Raw genomic sequence first — 17,338 nt, forward strand, 5'->3', positions numbered from 1 at the left:
CCGTGGGCTGTACCCCGCCAGGCTCCTCTGTCCATGGGATTCTCCAGGCAGGAATACTGGGGTGGGTTGCCATTTCCTTCTCCAGGGGGCCTTCCTGACCCAGGGATGGAACCCACATCTCCTGCATTGGCAGGCGGGTTCTTTTGCTGAGCCACCGGGTAAGCCTTGAACACCATGACTGAATTTCTGTCTGTAATGAAGAAAAGCACATAATGACGCTCAGATGCGTCATTGGTAGTTTGCTCCGGGGACAGAGGCTCGAGGCCTAGCGAGCCCATGTTTCTCCGTGTGGAATCGCACGGCGCCTCTCTGTGATACGGGCTTTCCTGTCCTGCCGGCCTCCTCTGCGCTGATGACGGGTGTTCCTTTTGCAGAACGGAGCCGAGGACGTCAAACAGCACCGCTGGTTCCGGCTCGTGGACTGGGGCGCGGTCCCCGAAAGGAAGCTGAAGGTACGACCAGACGTCAGTCGGCCGGCTCCTCCCCGGGGGGGCCTCAAGCTCTCCTGGACACAAACGCGGGCTCTGAGTCTGTGGCTCAATTCCTTAGGATGAATACCCAATGGAGTGATTGAAATCGTTACTAAGTTCACACTGTTGAGGGAAGACCCTAGCTGAAGAGTCAGTGGCTTTCCTGGAGGCTCAGTTGGTAAAGAGACCTCCTGGGATGCAGAAGTCCCGGGTTCGATCCCTGGGTCAGGAAGATTCCCCTGCAGAAGGGACTGATGAACCACTCCAGTCTTCTTGCCTGGAGAATCCCATGGACAGAGGAGCCTGGCGGGCTGCAGTCCATGGAGTGGCGAAGAGTCTTAAAAGAACCACCTGTACCTTAATTGAGAAGTTACAAAACAAAAGATACGCCAAGGTCAGTGGTCCCATCAAAGATCAGTGGTCCCAGTTCAGCCCAACAAGTCTAGGCATAAAGTTTGAAATGTGAGAATTATCAGAAGTAACAGAGCAAGAAGTGCGGCAGTGTTGTTGGAGACACGACGCAGCTAGACTTGCTCGATGTTCAGTTTCTGCAAAGCTTCAACTTGCAAGAGACACAGTATGTGCAAAGTGCAATAGAATGAGGCATGCAGAAATGTAACAACTTCTGGGGCAGACTTGCCCCATGCTAGGTTTCTGCAAAACTTTGATTACATCTTTTTTTTAAAAAAAAGAGAGTATGTACATGTGTGTGCGTGCGTGTGTGTGGTTAATCACTCAGTCGTGTCCAACTCTTTGCAACCCCATGGACTGTAGCCCACCAGGCTCCTCTGTCCATGGGGATTCTCCAGGCGAGAATACTGGAGTGGGTTGCCATTTCCTCCTCCAGGGGATCTTCTCAACCCAGGGATGGAACACACATCTCCCGCATGGCGGCTGGATTGTTTACAGTGTTAGCCACCGGGAATCCCAGGAACACTGGAGTGGATAGCCTATGCTTTCTCCAGGGGATCTTCCCGACCCAGGAATCGAACCGGCATCTCCTGCATTGCAGGCGGATTCTTTACCAGCTGAGCTATAAAGTGCAATAAAACTAGGTGTGCCTGAACGTAGCAAGGTTCCTGGTGCAGGCTGGCTCCTTGCAAGGTTTCTGCAAAGCTTTCGTTTATAAAAAAAAAAAAATAAAAAAACATAGTATCTGTATGGTGCAATAAAACTAGGGGTGCCTGAATGTAACAACTTCCTGGTGCATACTTGATCCATGCAAAGGTTTCTGCAAAGCTTTGATTAAGAAAAAACAAAACAAATATAGTATGTTAAAAGTGTGATAGAACTCGGGCTTGCCTGGACCTTAACAACTTCCTGGTGCAGACTGGCAATGTTTCTGCAAAGGTTTGATTTATTAAAAAACAGTATCTGCAAAGTGCAGTCAAACTGAAGCGTGGCTGAATGTAAGATCACCCGGTGAACACAGTTCCCCTCTGACCACGGCGCTGTATCTTTGCTGCTTCCTCAGCCCCCCATTGTCCCCAAGCTGTGCGGTGAAGACGACACCTCCAACTTCGAAGCGTATCCTGAGAACGACTGGGCTTCTGCCCCGCCGGTGTCACAGAAGGAGCTGGATGTCTTCAAGAATTTCTGAGCTTGGGACTCCCCCGCCTGGAAGGTAGATCTGTATTTCATGTATTGATTTCTGAAATATCAAGGCCTCTTTTATTTCATTCATTCATTCTGTCACTTGAAAGTCTGTCAAAGTGTTAGTCGCTCAGTCGTGCCTGACTCTGTGTGACCCAGCAGGCTGCTCCGTCCGTGGGATTCTCCAGGCAAGAATACTGGGGTGGGTTGTCATTTCCTCCTCCCGGGGAATCTTCCCAACCCAGGGAATGGAACCCGGGTCTCCTGCATTGGCGGATTCCTTACCATCTGAGCCACCCAGGAAGCCCTGTATCAGTTGAATTCTGTTTATTTTTAAATTTCGTATATAGTTTTTTTTTTAACATATACATGCATTTCTTCTTTCTCAAATTCTTTTCCCATCTGGGTTATTAGCGAGTACCGACCAGAGTTCCCTGTGCTATAAAGTGGGTCTTGGTGGGTTGAAAGCACACTTAGATTGTGCGTCTGGGCCCTGTAGTTTTCTTTATCATAAAAATGTTTTTGTCTGATGGTCAGGTCCTATGGCAAAGTACCAGGAAACTGGGACCCACTTTTGTTTCTGTCATGAATCTCTTTTCAAATTGTGGACGAACTCGGGCTAGTTCTATGGAACATCGAGAAACCCGCCTTTAAAAAAATGCTTTCAATTTTACTTTATCCGGCGTTCTCGCTCCGTAGAATTCAGGCTTGAGGGCCTTTGCCATGAGAGCGTGAAAGGCATCCTTGGCTTCTTTTGTGCTACCGTTGTTTGTTGTTGCTGTTAAGATGACAAATGTTCCCCAGGTGTTTTGGAAACTTAACAAAATCCAGCCTTCCCTGGCAGTCCCATGGGTTAAGACTCCCTGCTTCCAGTGATGCAGGTTCGATCCTTGATTGGGAAAATAAGATCCCCTGTGCCACACAGGGTCAGCAGAAGATAAAAAAGAATAAACATTTAGAATAAAAGTAACCAGCCCTTTGTTTTATTTCATGCCAGACACAGGGTGATCTGAGCCTGCCCGGACACACAGTGGCCCCCGCGGGTGGGGGTCGGCCCCCATGGCCGACCCGAGGAAGCATCTTCTTGGAGTAAGGATGTTTCTGCCCTTGTGTACGCCCGGATGTGTATAAAGAGATTGCAGAACTGTTGACGTTCGTGGCCCTGGAATTATTTAATCTACTGGAAATCTACTGCACAGTAGGACACTTTGAACTTTTCGATTGGTTGTAGGTTTTCTGCTTTTTAGCGTTGTGTGTTCCTACTGGGATATCTTGGTTTCGTTTTTTGGTTTTTTTTTCCCTCATAGACTTGACTTTTTATGTTTGAGCTGAACTTGTTCAGATTTAACCACAAATTGTGTGTGTGTGTGTGTGTGTGCGTGCGCGTTTGCTCATGTCTGTGTATAAAAAAGGCGGTATGCTTGGAGCACAGAAATTGTGTAGTGATGTACATGTTCCTACTTTCCAGAGATTATATTTATGTTTCAGATTTTTCTTTTTTTTTTTTTTAAATGAATCTGTTCTCTTGCCGGACACAATTTTAAAAGTTATGATATATGCATTTGTTATCATCTTGTATGCGTTTTATGGTTATATCCTATGACGGTCTGTATCCAGTATGTTTGGTGGTTTATATCTGGTAGCCTGGGGTCTTGAAACCAGAAGGCAAAGGAAGGAGATGTGAGTGTGAATTTTACTGCAAGACTAGCCACTGACCGCAGATGCTCTTCGAGGAATCTTGTCTGTGGCATTTAAAAAAATTTCAGACTCTGTAGGGAGATGGCTAGCTGTTCGTATTCCAGGTTCAATCCCTGGGCCAAAAGTGCATCTCCCGATACGGAAGAGTCTTCAGCATTGGCTTGAGGAACTTAGCGCACATGTTTTCCTTTTCCCCTCTAGTTTTGGGGAAAGCCAGGAACGGCAGGGACACGATGGAACCGTCTGACCCTCCCTCAAAGTTTCTGCTCGCTTTCACTTCTCCTCCTCAGCGCTGGCTGTGTTTCTGGTTTCACAGACCTGCCGGGCCGTGCCGAACAAGCCCGGGGGAAGCTTCCCTTTTGCCTTTGGACCCGAGGGGCGGGGGAGGACCGTGGACCCTGTGGATCGCGAACGCTGGGTGTTGAGCGTGTCTCCGTGGGCGAGGGTTGCTGTTGAAGTTTGCGTCTCCCCAGGAGCAGGGCGTGGTCGGAGGTGCCTGGCGTCCGTCCTGCGCCTCACTCCATGCCTTCTTGACCCTCCCTCTCTTCTTTCTGCTTTCTCATGCTGACCTTTGCTGTGAGAAACACCTAAGCGGGCCGAGCTTTTTCTGTCCACTCAGCTGGAGAGACAAGCGTGGCTCGGACCCGCTGTGTGAAATCCGGGCGTAGGGTCCAGCCAGGCCCTTGCCCGGCGGAGGGTCTGTGCATTGAAGCAGTCGGTTCTCGAGCCTTCAGTGGCTGCGGGGGATCACCCACTAGACCTCCGAGACCCCCGCCCGTCCCCTCGCTTTCCCCGCGCAGAGAGCTTCAGCTCCTCGGCCCACGGGGTTGCAGGCAGAGCGTGCCCTCGGGATGTGTCGCTGCAAAGGGTTGGGTGCGCCCTCAGCTCTCCGCTGCTCAGGTCTCTCCAACTCAGGTATCCGTGGGTCACCTGCTCAGTTCTTTGCTGTCGACACTGTTTTTTCCTGTGCTGGGGGCCGGAAAGCTGTGTCTTTCCCAGCTTTTGCTTCCCTCGCTTCTGCAGGCACATTAGGGGTGTGGAGAGCTGCTGTTTGGGAAAGTCATAACAGTTTTTTTTTTTAACGTAGCACAAATGTCAGAGGACATCACGTATATGTCAGATTTGACCAGTTGCACCCTGAAGAATTGATGCTTTTGAACTGTGGTGTTGGAAAAGACTCTTGAGAGTCCCCTGGACTGCGAGGAGATCCAACCAGTCCATCCTAAAGGAAATCAGTCCTGGGTGTTCATTGGAAGGACTGATGCTGAAGGTGAAGCTCCAATCCTTTGGCCACCTGATGGCGCAGAGCTGACTCATTGGAGACCCTGATGCTGGGAAAGATTGAAGGCGGGAGGAGAAGGGGACGACAGAGGATGAGATGGCTGGATGGCATCACCGACTCAATGGACATGAGTTTGAGCAAGCTCTGGGAGTTGGTGATGGACAGGGAGGCCTGGCGTGCTGCAGTCCACGGGGTCGCAAAGAGTCAGACACAATTGAGTGACTGAACAACAAGCAACTCCTGGATCAGAAGACAAGGGGTGTGTGTGCTTGAAGGAGATACGAAGGGAAATGACACCTACAAAAGCTTTGAGCCCAAGGTGCTAAATCACCCCCTTCTCGTAAATGACCTCGTCTTCAAAGAGCAGTCCATTCCATAGGCGAGAGCGAGTCCAAGATTGAAGTAAAATAAACCTTACAATGGGCAACTCATTAAAAATTTACTTTCAAAGGGTGCACTTGGACAAATGTTCCCGGAGAACTGTTAGTTTGAGTCTGTACTTTCCCATCACCACGCTCTTTGGATTAAACGGTGAGCCAGCGGGGACTGAAATTTTATCATGCCATTTCTGAACTATTACGTCGTTGAATGTTAGAAGGTTAAATTAGCAGTGGGAACCTGCACAGAGATAGAGACCCATGAGGAAAAGCATTAAGTCTTGTGTCCTCTGACTGTAAAAATAAATGACTGTTATTTGAAGCCTTACGCTTAAGAAAATACAAAATAAATGAAACACCTTTCTTGAACACAATACAAAAGTTGTAAATACAGACATTGATCCCGATGCATATTTTTTTGGCTTGGTTCTCCCTCTCCAGGATGTAATTTATGAGATGAAAATAGCACAAGAACGCATGAAAATGCGTTGCCTTAATTTTGAAGAACTATGCAGGGCAAACAAAGGTTCAAATACCATGGATGGCTCACTTCTTTATAAAAACATGGTCGTTGACCATCAGCCATGCCAAGCAGATTGGAAAGGAAGAGGAATTCCAACACTGCCAGATGGGGTTTACCTCACCTTTGACACCCCTGGTGCCCATTTAGTCATCGAAAGCATCGTGTGCTGGTGGCTGGGCTGTAAATTAAATGGTCTGACATCATGCAATGCTGGGCATGATCAAAATGAGTCTTAAAGACATGGACGGCTCGCTGCCCTATACAACCAGAAAATCGTTCACTCCCTGGAGGCATTCTGTGATGTTGGAGTCTTGGGTCAAAAGTAATCAGGGTGTGCTAGGTTTTGAAGAAAGTTCACGGCCACGGTGACGACATTCCAAACCGGAAAAGGAGAGATCTGTTTTTTGTTTGCTGCCGTTTGACAAGTTGGCAAAATCTCCTTAAATGACAACACTCTTTAAAATGTCTTGGGACTCCCCCCACCCCATCCCTGGTGGCCCAGTGGTTCAGACTTCACCTTCCAGTGTTGAGGGGGGCGGGGTGTGAGTTTAATCCCTGGTCGGGGGAGCTGAAATGCCACATGCCTTACTGTCAGAAAGCCAAAAATATAAAGCAGAAGCAGTGTCACAAATTCAGTTAAGACTTTAAAATGGTCCTTATCCTCCTCCCATCCCGAAAAAAATTCTTATAAAGTCTTTAGGAAATGCATTGATTTCAAGAGGTGGATCAGGGTGGGTCTTGGTTTCCTCAGGGAAAAAATAAAGCCAGCCTGCTTTGAGAGCCATCTGTAAAGATGCCGAAGGAGATAAAATGCTAGCCGGTCACCACGGCATGTGGCCCGTGGTCCCGGCAGTTGGGATATCCTGCTCAGCAGACGTGTATCATTGGCCAGCAGTTGAGAAAAAAAATAAAAAACACGAAAACCATGATTTCTGCTGTCGATTTGTCAAAATATGCAAAGGAAAAAACAAAAACAAAAACCAGTAACCAGATAACCGGCGTGCACGTCACCCCATCACGATGCTTTAAAACTCCTCCCAGCCTTGCTCCTTGAGCAGGTTTGGCATCACCTGTTTTTCACTGTCTCGGGCGATGTTTGCTTTCCTTCTCTCCATCCGTACATCGGGACCAACCTGCCACCCATCCGAGTCACCAGAAGCGCCAAGCAGTTGAGTGATATGATAGGCACCCCACCCGGGGGAACCCTGAAGACTGCATTTCCTCCTCATCCTAACAGCAGAATCTTTGCTGGAACTTCAGCTGCAGGAAAGATTGGAAATTTTTTTTTTGTCCCTAGCCCTTTCATTTTGCACCACAAAATTGACTGCATCATGTAAGTCTTTCCATCGTTCCCAATTGAGATTAAAATGAGGTGTCTGTCTTGTTCTTTTTTTTTTTTCCCTCCTGTGGTCCCTCTACCTGGAGCATATTCTATACCTGCTGAAACATTGTGCATTCTGTACACTCCTTTATCTGATTCTGACTAATCAGTTCAGCTTGAGTGGGTGCGATTGTACAGTTGTCTTAAATAATATATTTGAGTCTGTGTGTCTGTCTGTCTGTCTGTGTCTTGGTGGAGGTTGAGTGGTGGGCGATGCTTCCACCAAGCATCATGTTTTCATACCGAGCTTGTTCCTGCTGACCCCGTGTGGTCACCGCCACACGCTCCCCTTGATAATCAGAAAGGAAATATTCTGGAACCATTCCCTCTAAGTTACTTTGTCTGCATTCATTTTCTGTGGATACTCTCTTTGCTCTTCCGTGGTGGACTCCTGTGTTATTTAAATAAAACTCATGGCACGTGTGTTTTTTCTTGCAACTGGGATCAGAACCGTTTCGCTCACTGGCTGCCTTTCCTGGCTCCCCGAGACGCTTTCTCTGGCTCTGCGGGGCGGTCAAAGGTTTTTTTCTTTTCTCGAGGGATGAAGCATCCAGGGCTGGTGTTCCTCCTTCCTGCCCGGGTCATACGGGGAGCCCCACCCTGATCATTTCAGCTTCTCAAGTGGTTTTAAAAAGAAAAAAAAAAAAGCCTGTTTCTACACCTCTCCATTCCTTGCACAATGAAAATCACTGTGATTTGTATATATACATATATATACACACCCCGGGAAGATTTTACTGCTGTCTAATTTATGGAATGATGCCATTGATTCCAGGTTCGTTTAATAAAACTTTGTATCTTTTAAGATAGAAGTCTGACTCCGGTTTGATTCTTTGGTCATGGGAAAAGCTACAAGCTTCTCTGCTTTCAGCTAGCCCCGAGTGTCAGCAGTCTTTTTAAATTTTTATGGTTTGCTGAGATGTAAGTGACCACAAAATTATCTTTGTTTCAGATTTACAGCGTAAGTCATTCTACATTTGTATATAAAGCAAAAGAAACAAAAGAAAAAAACCCTCCACTACATCTGGGTAACATCTATCCCCTTACATAGTTACAAAGTGCTTTTCTTGTGCTGAGAACTTTCACACTCTGCTCCTTTGAAACAAGTTGCAGGTATATCATTCAGCCTTGCATTTGCTCCTGCAGAAGGCCAGATGGACAGTATTTTTGGCATTACCTGTGCAGTGTGCAAAATCAGCCTCAGGCAACGTGTACAGTGAAGAGGTGTGGCTGTGTTGAAATAAAGTTTTATTTATACCAGGAGGCTGGGGGGCCGCTGGGTTTGCCGGCCTCTCATCTGCGGCCCTGTGGTGTCTTTACCAAGTCACCTTTGCAGCTAGTTCCAAGTGTGGCTTCGTCATTGTCATCACAAAAATATTTTAAAATTTCATTCTCCTCACTCGCTCACATAGCTTGGCCTGACATGCAACTTTCCAAGTCACCTTTGCAGTGTGGTTAATTAAGAAAAAAAATTCCTGCCTTTCTCACTGTAAGTCAAACCCAGGTGTGATTTTTTTTTTTAACACTTGAATCACATTGTTGCAGTTGAGTGTCAAACTTCACAGGGCTTCCCCGATGGTTCAGACGGTAAAGAATCTGCCTGTGTTGCAGGAAACGTCAGTTTTATCTCGCTGTTGGTAAGATCCCCTGGAGAAGGGAATGGCATCCCACTCCAGTGTTCTTGCCTGGAGAATCCCATGGACAGAGGAGCCTGGCGGGCTACAGTCCATGGGGTTGCAAAGAGGCGGACACGACTGAGCAACTGAACTGAACTGAAGGCAAAAAGCCCTGATTTACTTGAACCCGGGTCCGTCAACCCTTTTGAGAGTCAGATTTATCACCAGCAAATTACCTTCCAAAAATACAGACCAGAGGCTGTTTTATAAGCTTGTGAAGCTACAAGTTTGGATAAACATTTAAAACAATTTTTTTTTTTTAAATCGGAGTATAGTTGAGTTACAATATTATAGTAGTTTCTGGTGTATAGCAGAGTGAATCAGTTATATATATACATTTATCTGCTCTCTTTGTGTGTGTGTGTGTGTGTAAGCAGAGTTTTATTAAAGTATGAAAAGTGACCGAGAAGGCTTCTGACATAGAAATTACAAGGGGGAGGGAGACTGCCCCACCTTGCTAGTGTTAGCAAGGGAGTGATACATGTTTTTAATCGGTTATTACAATAAATCAAAAGAATGTCTCAAGCTTGTAAAAAAATTTTACCAGACCCACTCCCATGGTTTACATTTCAAGATGAGAGGATTAGAACTTAGCAATCGAAAGATCTTACCAGACCCACTCCCATTATACACATTCTGAGATATCAGGATTCGTCAGAAGGTTTCAGGAAGGAGAAGCAGGATACGTACATGGTGGTTATGTAATCCCTTACTGCCGAATTAAACTGAGTTGGTTGTTGTGTAACCATCAGTTCCAGGCTTAGAGAGAGAAAAAAAAAAACCATTTTATGTGACTAAGGCTAAGGAATGTAGAAATAAAAAAGGCGTTTGTCCTTTCCTCCCCGCTGAGAATTCCAGACCCCTGTCTCCTCTTGGAGAGCCCCAGACCCATCTCCTTCTTGGGGACCCCCATCCCCTTTCTCCTCGGGGACCCCGGACTTATCAATCTGCCTCTCTCAACCCCCCCCCCCTTTCTCTTTAGGAGAATTATATTGTCAAAGGAAAGGGGAGTCATTTTCCTTCAGTAACTGCTTCCTGCTGTTGAGGGGCGTGGTCCCTAAATCGTTGAGGCAACATTCTCCTAACCCTCACGTTGAGGGTCTCTGATCCAGGGGCCCCAAGATGGCAAGTTGGAGGAGGTTGCGGACCTCCCCGGAGCCTGGACAAACCATCTGTGACTTCACAGCTTTCAAACAGTCACAAACAGACCACGTTAGGCAGTTACAGAGGTAAGGCAAAGCCATCATTGTCTCGTTAAAGCATAATCAGAAATAAAAGAGACATTGTGTCCGTAGTTACGGTACAATATGTTATACCAGTCCCGTCATGGGATTGTTAGATGTCATCACGGAGTTGAAGAGAGTCCTTTGCTTGAAGCAGAGAAACCCACCATGGGAAGCCTTCGATTGACGGGGCAGTTTAAAAGCTCAAAGCCGAGTCACATCGTTAATTTTAAGGCTTCAGAATCTGTGACAGTATCTACTCACGAAAGCGTTCTGTCATAGAGACAGCCCCTTCTTAGGAACAATCTGAGCCCTCTTTAAAACTACGGGTAAAACTTGAAACAACCTGTCTTGCGTTTCCTGAGTTAGCTTACGCAGATGCCTCTTAATAAATGTAATCAGCCTTTTTAGCTTTTCTTGAAGATTGGGGTCTCTAGGACCAGTCAGTGTAAGGGATTTTCTATTCCTCGAGGTTCTGACACCCCTTGAGTTACAGTAGCTTTAAATGTGGAGCTAGAATTTTAAGATCCCCCTTTTCATCCTGAGAAGTCAGTACAGTAAGACTTTGCTCAACAATAAACTTAGGAGCTTCAGGCATTAGCAAAACAATAGCGGCAATTACCCTTAAGCACTGTGGCTGTAGTCTTTTTTTTTTTCCAATAACAAACTAAACTCCGATCCTGTGGGCCAGCTGGACGCAGGATGTTGCAAGAGAGTGGTTTGAAGATCCTTAAAAGCCTTTTGCATCTCTCTGGGGACCAGACCGGTTTGTGTTTGGAGCTGCTGAGTCTCCGTTATAAGTTTATATAAAGGCCGGGCTAGTTCCCCATAACCCGGAATCCAAATGAGGCCATAGCCTATAATGGCCAAGAATCCTCTCAATTGTCTTAAAAGTCTTAGGTAGAGGATGATTTAGTATAGGTTCAACTCTGGAAAGCAAACTTCAAATCAACGGCTGAAAAATATTTGGCTCGTTTAGGAATTTCAGACAATAAAGTATAAGGATTAGACACTACTTATTCGTGTATCTTAAACAAGTCTCCATTTATCATTTGACTTTTTTACACACAATATAGGAGTGTTTAGGGACTGTTGCAGGGAATTAACAGCCCCTGTTACTTTAAATTTTCAATGATGGTTTTAACCCTTCTCTAACACCTCAGAGCTTTAATGGAAACTGCTGTTGATGTGAGAATAGGAAAGGATGGTAAGGACAGAAACAGTATTTTGTGCTCGACCCACGGATTTTCCATCAGCCCACACTTTAGTATTTACATTTTGTTCAGCATATCTCCACTCTTCTTGAAGTTCTTTTTCCATATAGGTCATTACGGAGTATTGAGAACCGTTCCCTGGGCTATACGGTAGATCCCTGATTGCCTGTGTTATGTTTAGTAATGTGTATATGATTAAACTTTAGAAATTAAGCTGCTTATTTTCTACTGAGCCCAGTTCCCTGAGCTGTCCAGCGGGTCCTTGCTGGTTCTCCGTGTTAAACACAGCAGCGTGTCCACGTCCATCCCAAACTCCCCGACTATCCCTTCCCCCATCCTTCCCCCCCATAACCATAAGTTCTTTCTCTAAGTCTGTGAGTCTGTTCCTGTTTTGTAAATAAGTTCATTTGTATCGTTTCTTTTTAGATTCCACTTGTAAGGAGTACTTAGAATATTTTTGTTTCTTTGTCTGAATATGTCCTAGTTTTTTTGTTTTTGCTTATTTCTAGTTAAATAGAAATAAGTTAAAGTTACCTGAAGTGTTCCTACGATTTAAGGAAGGAATCGGTAAGGGACACATCACATGAGATCTACCCTCAATAAAATGTTAAGTGCAAGAAGTACACAGTCTTGTTAACGTTTGTTGTTCAGCCGGTAAGTCGTGTCTGTCTCTCTGCGACCCCATGGACTGCACCACCCCAGGCCTCCCTGTCCATCACCAACTCCCGGCGATTGCTCAAACTCCTGTCCCCCAAGTTGGCGATGCCATCCAACCATCTCATCCTCTGTTACCCCCTTCTTCTCCTGCCCGCAATCTTTCCCAACATCAATCACGGTCTTTTCTAATGAGTCAGCTCTTCAGATCAGGTGGCCAAAGCATTGGAGCTTCAGCATCAGTCCTTCCAGTGGATATTCAGGGTTGGATTTCCTTTAGGATGCACTGTTGTTACGTATAGATGTTACTGAACACAAGTTTATGTGCCCGACGCGTCGTGAGGCGAAACAAACGGAAAAAGAAATTCAGACTTTGGAGCTGAGAAGGATTTTATTGCAGGGCCAAGCAAGGAGACCAGTAGCTTGTGCTCAAAAAAATCCCCCTAACCCCGGGAAAGGTGTCAGCAAAGCACTTTTAAAGGCAGGAGGAGGGAGAGTGTGCTGAGTTTTTGCAAAAGTTGGTGCTGGAATCCTTTGTTCTCGCAGCTGTCCACAGCAGGCCCCATGTTCCTGTAAACCTCTAATGGGGACAAATGTCACTGTCCTGCAACTTTTTAATCTCTATAGGAATGGAAAGCAGTTAGACTCTGAAAGTCAAGAGCCTTGAGGATGTGTATATATATATATACACATATATATATGTGTATATATATATACAGTGTATATATATATATATATCAGGCTAGGGACAGCATTCTTTTACAGAAGGTGCATAGACTGCCTGAGTAAGCAGAGGAAACACAAAAGTTAAAAAAAGAACAGATTTATTATGGAACCCGATTGCTCTTCCCGGTTTCATAGACTGTGTGTTGGCCAGCATCTCTGGAGGATCCACTGTACTCAGAAAACTGAAACTTTATACCCGTCAAACAGTGAGTGACCCATGCCCCGCTCCCTCCCCGCCCCATTCCCCTCTACCCGCTGACCCTGGGGCTGGGTCTCACATTTCCCCAGAAACCTTTTTCGGTTCTCAAGAACATCGCGGAGAATAGGCTCCAGCTTTTGGTATCTGGGTTACAAAGGTCTGGCTTGGAGCCGGCTGCAAATTCAGCGTTTACGGTTCCCCTGGGTGGAGGGGGGTGGGCCGTGTCTTGGAAAGCCACTGGCTGAACATCATTCTTCCTCATGAATCAGAGTCTGTGTGCAGGCTGTTTAAACACCAGTGTCTTAGAGGAAGGTGGGGGGTGGTGGGGGAGAAATCCAGAAAAGGCAGCGCTTTTTAAATGATGTCATTCCAGTAAGTGAGGGAGGAACAAAGAATAATTTGGCCCAATGAGGTCTGAATTCTGGCAGTTCTTGTCCACTGTGCCTTTTTTTTGGTCCACGTAGAGAATCTCGGCCCAAATGCCCGAAAGGCAGGATGGTAGGATTCACTTTGTGCAGAGTACATCCTGGTACCCAAGAGCTCTCCGCTTCCCGGTAGCCAGATGTTTAGGTCCTTGGCTTTTTTTTCTTGGGATTTCATGCCTTTTCCTGCTACCCGTGAGGAAGGGGGCCTCTGGTCTCCTAATAGTGAGAATATTATGCTGTTTTTTCAGAATATCATAAAAAGAGAATCAGGGCTTCATCAGTTCGGTTCAGTCGCTCAGCCGTGTCCGACTCCTTGCGACCCCACGGACCGCAGCACGCCAGGCCTCCCTGTCCGTCACCAACTCCCGGAGCTGGCTCACACTCATGGCCCTTGAGTCGGTGATGCCATCCAGCCGTCTCTTCTGTCATCCCTTTTCTCAGAGACCCCTTAATTCGTGCTTTCCAGACCTCTGACTGTGGTCCCGGTGAGAGACTGCGCTGGCATATTTGGCAGAGCCGTTTCCGACGCAGGCGTGGACCTTGCTTCGTGTTTGTGGGAGCGCTCTGCCTGACTGCTTCAGATCCGTTTCTCTTTCCACATAAACTCCGAGCTCTGCGTTTCCGAGTTCACCAGGGCCCGAGTGTTAGGCAGGGGCTTGAAGAAGGCTGTGGGCTCCCCGGGAGGCTCCATGGTTAAGAACCCTCCTGCCAATGCAGGAGACGTGGGTTTGATGCCTGGGTCGGGAGCATCCCCTGGAGGAGGGCATGGCAACCCACTCCAGCATTTCTTGCCTGGAGAATCCCATGGACGGAGGAGCCTGGTGGGCTCCCGTCCAGAGTCAGACACGGCTCTGGCAGCTTAGCATGTGTACAGAAGGCGACCGTGGGTCTCTTTTCCCAGCACATCTCTGCATTAAAAACGTGATCCTTTTCTTCTCTTCATTCACATTGTTCACCGTGACACGCACCAGTCACCTGTGAGTTTTGGAGCACGTTTATGACCACGCTGTCTTTGCGGGGAGTCATGGTTTTCTCCAGCCTGTATTCACAACCTTGCAACATCTGTCCTTTGACCAAAAAGTTAGTCCAGGGTTGATTTTCTTTTCTTTTTTTTTTTTTGATTAGTTCTTTTTTTTTTCTTCTTCTTCTTCTTTTACAACTGTTGGGTCAAAATTGCCAGGGCCGTCGCCTGCGGCTGTTTAATTTTTTATGACCCGCTCTGGGATCCTGGCTGGCCGAATTTGCCTTCCTTATGGTGGTGGAAGGTCTTTGTCAGCTCTTGGCGGCCGGACACGAGGCAGCCAGCCCCTCCAAGAGAAGTCTCCAGCTCTCACTGAAGGTCTGTGCAGACCTCGGAGCACTGCGTGCCTGGGAGGGCTCTCTTTTCATTTCTTTTTTTTTTTTTAATTAATTTTACTGGAGTATGTAGTTGCGTTACGATGCTCTGTTAGTGTCTGTTGTATGACACAGCAAGTCAGCTGTGCGTATTCGTATGTTCCCTCTTTTTTTTCGGATTCCCTTCCCGTTTAGGTGGTCACGGCATTGAGTAGAGTTCTCTGTGCTAAACGTGGGTTCTCATTCATTATTTTATACATATACTAGTATAAAAATAGTACTAGGCGTCCCTGACAGCTCAGCTGGTAAAGAATCCGCCTGCAATGCAGGAGACCCCAGTTCGATTCCTGGGTCGGGAAGATCCCCTGGAGAAGGGAAAGGCTACCCACTCCAGTATTCTTGGGCTTCCCTGGTGGCTCAGCTGGTAAAGAATCCGCCTGCAATGCGGGAGACCTGGGTTAGATCCCTGGGTTGGGAAGATGCCCTGGAGCAGGGAAAGGGCTGCCTTCTCTAGTATTCTGGCCTGGAGAATTCCATGGACCATATAGTCCATGGGCTTGCCAAGAGTCAGACACGACTGAATGACTTTCACTTCACTTCTTCAGGTGGTAGTAAGTGGTAAAGAATCCACCTGCCAGTGCATGGGCCACGGGTTTGATCCCTGGGTGAGGAAGATCTCCTGAAGGAGGAAACGGCAGCCCACTCTACTATTCCTTGCCTGGAGAATCCCATGGACAGAGGAGCCTGGCGAGGCTACAGTCCATGGGGTCACAAAGAGTCAGACACGACTGAGAGACTAAACAAGGGCATATATATACATATTTTTTCTCTAAATATGTATCTTTATGTATCTCTGCATGCATGTAACAACATATATATAATTCTAAAAAATGTAACTTCATCAAATTTATCTTTTCTCACACTTGGGTGTCGCTTAGGGTTTCATCCAGATTATTTTATGTGCAACGTGTTTTCTGGTTTTATTTATTTTTACATCAGAATGCTAAAAAGCCTTTGTCATTTATTGATAGGTGAAGTATGGTAGGGATTTTTTTTTTTTGATGGATGGCTTTTCCCACTCCATTTATTCAATAGTCCCATCTTTTCTCTGTGTCGAGTAAGGAACCAACTTTCCCCACATTCTAGCTTCCTGATGTATTTAAGTCTGTGTATTTGCTTCCATGAGTCTGTCTGTAGTCTGTGCCTATAACAGATCTGAGAGCTCATTTCTCTTTGCTCAAAATAGTTGCACTCAAATGGAGTCCTGTTTTGGAGCAAAATTTTTCTATTTTTTTGAAATTACATTTAAGTTTATTCAACATAAGATACATAGGTTGCCATCAGTTTAAGGATAGCCTACATTTCACACACAAAACCATACTTTCATATGGTTGAATGTAACTATATGACTTTTTTTCCCTTAAGGGGAAAGAAAATGTATATTTACCAATTTAGGTACACCATGAGATAGTCAGTTATTCATAAAAGAAAGTCAGTATAGGAAAAATCAATTTAATTAATGAAAGTGCAAGTCCTTCAGTCATATCCGACTATTTGCGATCCCATGGACTGTAGCCCGCCAGACTCCTCTGTCCGTGGAATTCTCCAGGAAAGAGTACTGGAGTGGGTTGCCATCCCCTTCTCCACTGGAGCAAAAATTTTTAAAGAAATCATTAAAAGTCACCCTTCAGTCTTTCTTCAGCTTCTGAACTTGGTAAATGATCCCATGGAAAGGAGCTTTCTTGTTATTTTAGGTTATTAATGCTGCATAAAGCTTGTATTAATTTTATTTATTTTTATTATTAGCACCCACTTTAAGCTTCTTACAGTCCATGAGCAGTGTTTGAATACACGGGAGCAGATGTAGGTCTCAGATCTTTCTATAACATGTGAAAGTCAGCTAGCAGATGTTTTCAGATGTGGTGTTGTTCCTGCCGATTGTTCTGAACAATGGAGTTTACACCGGGTCCTCTTTCTATATTGAGACGATTCCTGTTCTCGAGTTGACTCTTCTGTTTCCCGTTGACCTGAAAGCTGCCCATGGGAGGCAGCTGCCTCCTGAATTTACATGGAAGGTCTTGGGTCTTCTACTTTGGTTTCCGAATTTCAACAGACTCAAGAGTGTTTCCTGGAAGCCTTCCGGAGTTGCATTCCTCATTTATTTTTTCCATTGGTCCCCACCATCAGCCGCATCCTGATCACATTTAGAAAACCATCTAAGTGGCTTTCCAGGCATAAGGAACACCATAAATACTACCCCCCCCCCCCCACCCCCCCCCCCATAAGTATTCTGGGTTCTCTTGAGAACCAAGAATATAGGATCCTACTGCAGCAGTGTTACTGAAGTCAGGCTCTGTGGTCAAAATGCAGTACTCAAGATGTACATGTTGGTTGGAAGGAAAGTTTGCTTTATTTTGGATGTTGGCCACCTGGGGGAGAAAACAGACTCAAGTCCAAAAGCCATCTCCCCCTCTGCCCAGCAGTGGATAGGAACTTTTGAGCGGGAGTTTCAGGGGGGCCACGGGCGGAGGTAGGGGGCTCCTTGCAGAAACAGCATGGTCA

The 17,338-nt window shown here is 46.2% G+C and overlaps 1 protein-coding gene across 3 annotated transcripts in view; it reads left to right on the forward strand.

The window, feature by feature from the left end:
• Positions 1–8,136, forward strand: part of PRKX (protein kinase cAMP-dependent X-linked catalytic subunit) — a 57,296-nt gene extending 49,160 nt beyond the window's left edge. For 2 of the 3 annotated variants that reach the window (XM_070463784.1, XM_070463782.1), the window contains 3 exons: positions 375–452; positions 1,945–2,094; positions 3,061–8,136. In XM_070463784.1, coding sequence (XP_070319885.1) covers positions 375–452; positions 1,945–2,070 — 204 coding nt within the window. In that variant the 3' untranslated portion in view covers positions 2,071–2,094; positions 3,061–8,136. The remainder of the gene's footprint in view (positions 1–374; positions 453–1,944; positions 2,095–3,060) is intronic. The other variant, XM_070463783.1, reaches the window with a different exon arrangement.
• Positions 8,137–17,338: the final 9,202 nt, after the last annotated feature.

This window comes from Odocoileus virginianus, unplaced genomic scaffold (assembly GCF_023699985.2).
Source record: "Odocoileus virginianus isolate 20LAN1187 ecotype Illinois unplaced genomic scaffold, Ovbor_1.2 Unplaced_Contig_6, whole genome shotgun sequence".
In the NCBI taxonomy this organism is placed as follows: Eukaryota; Metazoa; Chordata; class Mammalia; order Artiodactyla; family Cervidae; genus Odocoileus; species Odocoileus virginianus.